We start from the raw sequence: 3,380 nt of genomic DNA, 5'->3' as shown, positions 1-3,380 counted from the left end.
CGCTTGGTCTTCAGCTGGTTGGGCTCTGCCTTGTGCTGTTCTGGGGCTCTGATCTCTCCTTTGGACTGGTGGGTGTTTAGACAGAAGGGCCAGAGTTAATTTGATGTCTGCTCCAAGGTGCAGGCGGAAGGCACTCCAGCCGCCTCTGCATTCACCGCATGCGCCAGGCCATGGGAGGACCAGGGTGGGATAAGCACCCCCACAGACCATCAGAAAAATCGAGGAGGACAGGGTGCTGCCTGCACACGCATTTCCGGGCAGGGTGGTTCACGGTCATTAGAGAGGGTCTCTGCATGCATAGCATTTAAGGGTGCTCGCACAAACAAGCAGGCTACAGCCAGGATTCTGCAAGCATCCACTCCAGAGAGGAAGCGCACAAGGCCATGGCTGATGGGGGAAACTGGGGCTTCTCTCCATCAGGGCCTGTGGGCTCCGTGGGCCTCAACAACACTCAGCATGCTGAGCAAGGAGGCAGCCCACCAGACTTCCCAGCTCTGCACTCAAACCTAGAGTTCTGCACTCAAACTCAGCCTTCCCCATCCTTCACTGAGTCAATGAACCCGGCCTTCTCCAGGGTACTCCGGCCCTCTCTGCTCTCCCATCTCCTGTGAACCTCTGCCCGTTCTCATCTGCAACCCTCAGATCACCCTCACCAGCTCTCCCACTTAACAATTCCAGTGAAAGGAAGGTCTGCTGACATTCCTGGAGGGGCACATCTCATCCATCAGCAGAATAAGGGTCAGAGTCCCACTCCCCTGATTCCCATCCTACCAAAGTGCTTATCGCATGCACTTCACTGAGACCAGACTGCCAGGCTCTCTGAACACCCAGCAGCCAGAAGCCCAGTTACAAACTGGGTTAGGCAGGAAGTCACCTTTGTGCCTCCACCCTCCCCAGAGAGAACAGAACTGCCCTGAGGGGTGGCTGCCTCTCCCCCAGCAGGCCTCCAGCTGGGCGGCCCATTCTCTGAGGTTGCCAGGTGCCTAAGGAAACCACTGACCTGGTTTGAGTCATCCTTAACTCAGAGCTTTTAAAGTCAGAAACAAGGAGCCCTGGTAACAAATCTGAGGTTTTCAACTGTCACTGATCTCTCTCTATAGCCAAGGAGTCCTGTTTTCTTTTTTGAGAATAACTGTGACGTGTCTTCTGACAGGGGCTTCCCAGGTGGCGCTAGTGGTACAGAACCCCTCTGCCAATGCAGGAGATGTAACAGACACAGGTTCTATCTCTGGGTCAGGAAATCCCCTGGAGGAGGGCATGGCAACCCACTCCAGTTTTCATGCCTGGAGAATCCCATGGGCAGAGAAGCCTGGCAGGCTACAGTCCATGAGGTTGCAAAGAGTTGGACACAATTGAAGCAACTTAGCACGCACACGTGTCTTGAGACAAAGAACAGTTTTTAAGATGGCCCAAAGAGCAAAGATTTCAACTGAGGTTTGTGAAAGTTTCTTTTCATAAGTCACCTGAACATATGACATAGAAACTTAAACTTGCAGACCTATTTGAACAAGCCCAGACCCTTGGAGACCCCCAACTAGCTTTCATCTGTGCTTAGGGGTCAGTGTTTCAAGCAAAGGCCTTGTCACAGGGCCCCCGCATCTGGCCCAGGCATCCCTGGCGACAGAGCAGGAACCTGCTTGCTGAAACTCGTCACCATGCGCTTACCATGATCCAGGGGTGTCTGAGAGCCTCTTGGATCGTGAGCCGCTTCCTAAATGAAGATCAGAAAACAGTGATGATCCATGAGAAGCTGAGAGCAGCAGTCTCCATTCTCACTCTTCTCAGACCTGCTTTTTGGCATCCTTCAACCACTGCCATCAAACTAGAATCATAAGGAACGCAGAGGTGGATGGGGGACTGGCTACAACTCCTGCATACTAGAGAAAGCAGTCCAGGCAGACCTCCCAATAGAACGACCTTATATAAACCCTCATTTTTGGTCCCAGGGTTGCAGGGCCCAACCCCACACTATTGGAGAGTCCTAAATGCTCTCCGTTGTGAAAACTTTCGTCTCTTTTTCTGTTTGCCTTCCAGATCTCTTCTCGGCCCTTCCCTGCTCTGTACCCAGGTGGGGCAATCCCTCCTACCATTGCCCTTCAACAGCGAAACCAGGCACTGCACTTTAGAGGACCCCACTCTATGTCTCTCTGAAGTCTATGGGATCAAGAGGACATGGCCTTCCAGAATGTGAGGACTTACCCCGCCTCAGCTCATCCATCCTCTGGGCAGCCAGCACCCTCCAACTCCCTGCCCATCTCCTTTGATCACACATGCATGGGGCTTACCCTGAGCCCTGAGGAAGGGGTGGGATTAGCAGGTCTCCTATGTTCCCGCTGTTCTGACCCCTCTGGGCTGGACACCCTCCCCACTCCCATCCTGAATCGTCTTGAAAACCCTGCCCCTTTCCTTTAAAGAATTCTACTTCCAGGTACCTTTGAGACAAACTGCAAAAAATAAAGAGCTCTAAAAAAAATCCAGGCTGACTTACGTACACACACACACACACACACACACATGGTTATTTGCATTTCAGGAGGAAAAGAAAAGAGAAAGACTTGAGTAAACAAGATGAAAGCCAAGTCCTGGCCAGTTCACACTCCTCAGCACCTGCCCAGATTACACTGCAATGGTTGATGACAGCCTGTGGCAAAGCAGGCACGGCTGGCATGCCTGTGAGAGAAGTGGCAGGAGAGAGTCAGGACCTGCGAGGCCAGTGCCCTTCTCTTCTTTGTCCTCTTACCGGGTCTCTTTAACCAGAAGCTTCCGAATGAAGTCCTTGGCCAGCTCGCTGGTCTGGCTGAAGAATTCCTCGTCAAAGTCGTAACTCACTGCTGTGATATTTGCCAGCGTTTCCTGCTTCGTGTCTCCCAGGAAAGGGGATGCTCCACTAAGGCTGGGCACACAGAGAGGGAATATGTGACTGTAGGAAAGGAGACGGAAGTGGGGGTGATGGACTCAGGGACCTGGATTCTGCACGGGGATGGGAGGCTCCCCACAATCCTTTGCGGGGGGCAGTCAACGGGTTTTCAAACGAGTCCAATTCAATACACTTAATGGAGTCCCTACTAAGGACCTGAAAGAGAGAACTGTGTCTTCAAGGGACTTGAAAGAGGAGGGGAGAGAAAGAGAGACCTGGCTCTTCATAAATTTCCAGAAGAACACAGAATAAAATAAAGAACAGACAAAGGGCTGGAGGAACACAGGACAGAGGGGAGGCCCAGTGCTGGCCTCATGGAAGAGCTGACATTTGCATCAGTTTTGTCCTGAAGAGGTTGTCAGCAGTCAGAGAAGGAGATGGAAGGTCTTCTAGGCTAACAAGCATCCTGAGCAAAGCCTGACAAGTGTGGCTGTAGATGAGCCATTAGGGGCTAGAGGGCCGA

The 3,380-nt window shown here is 52.3% G+C and overlaps 1 protein-coding gene across 4 annotated transcripts in view; it reads right to left on the bottom strand.

The window, feature by feature from the left end:
• Positions 1-3,380, bottom strand: part of DAPK2 (death-associated protein kinase 2) — a 142,686-nt gene that overhangs the window by 16,195 nt on the left and 123,111 nt on the right. For 2 of the 4 annotated variants that reach the window (XM_010840209.1, XM_010840210.1), the window contains exons 8-10: positions 2,741-2,893; positions 1,666-1,711; positions 7-65 (exon numbers count right to left, since the gene is read on the bottom strand). In XM_010840209.1, the coding sequence (XP_010838511.1) occupies positions 7-65; positions 1,666-1,711; positions 2,741-2,893 (258 nt within the window). The remainder of the gene's footprint in view (positions 1-6; positions 66-1,665; positions 1,712-2,740; positions 2,894-3,380) is intronic. The other 2 variants (XM_010840211.1, XM_010840212.1) reach the window with 1 other exon arrangement.

Source organism: Bison bison, unplaced genomic scaffold, assembly GCF_000754665.1.
Source record: "Bison bison bison isolate TAMUID 2011002044 unplaced genomic scaffold, Bison_UMD1.0 scf7180017864142, whole genome shotgun sequence".
Classification (NCBI taxonomy): Eukaryota; Metazoa; Chordata; class Mammalia; order Artiodactyla; family Bovidae; genus Bison; species Bison bison.
The sequence above is the reverse complement of the archived record's forward strand: the minus strand, read 5'-3'. Positions and strand labels throughout refer to the sequence as shown.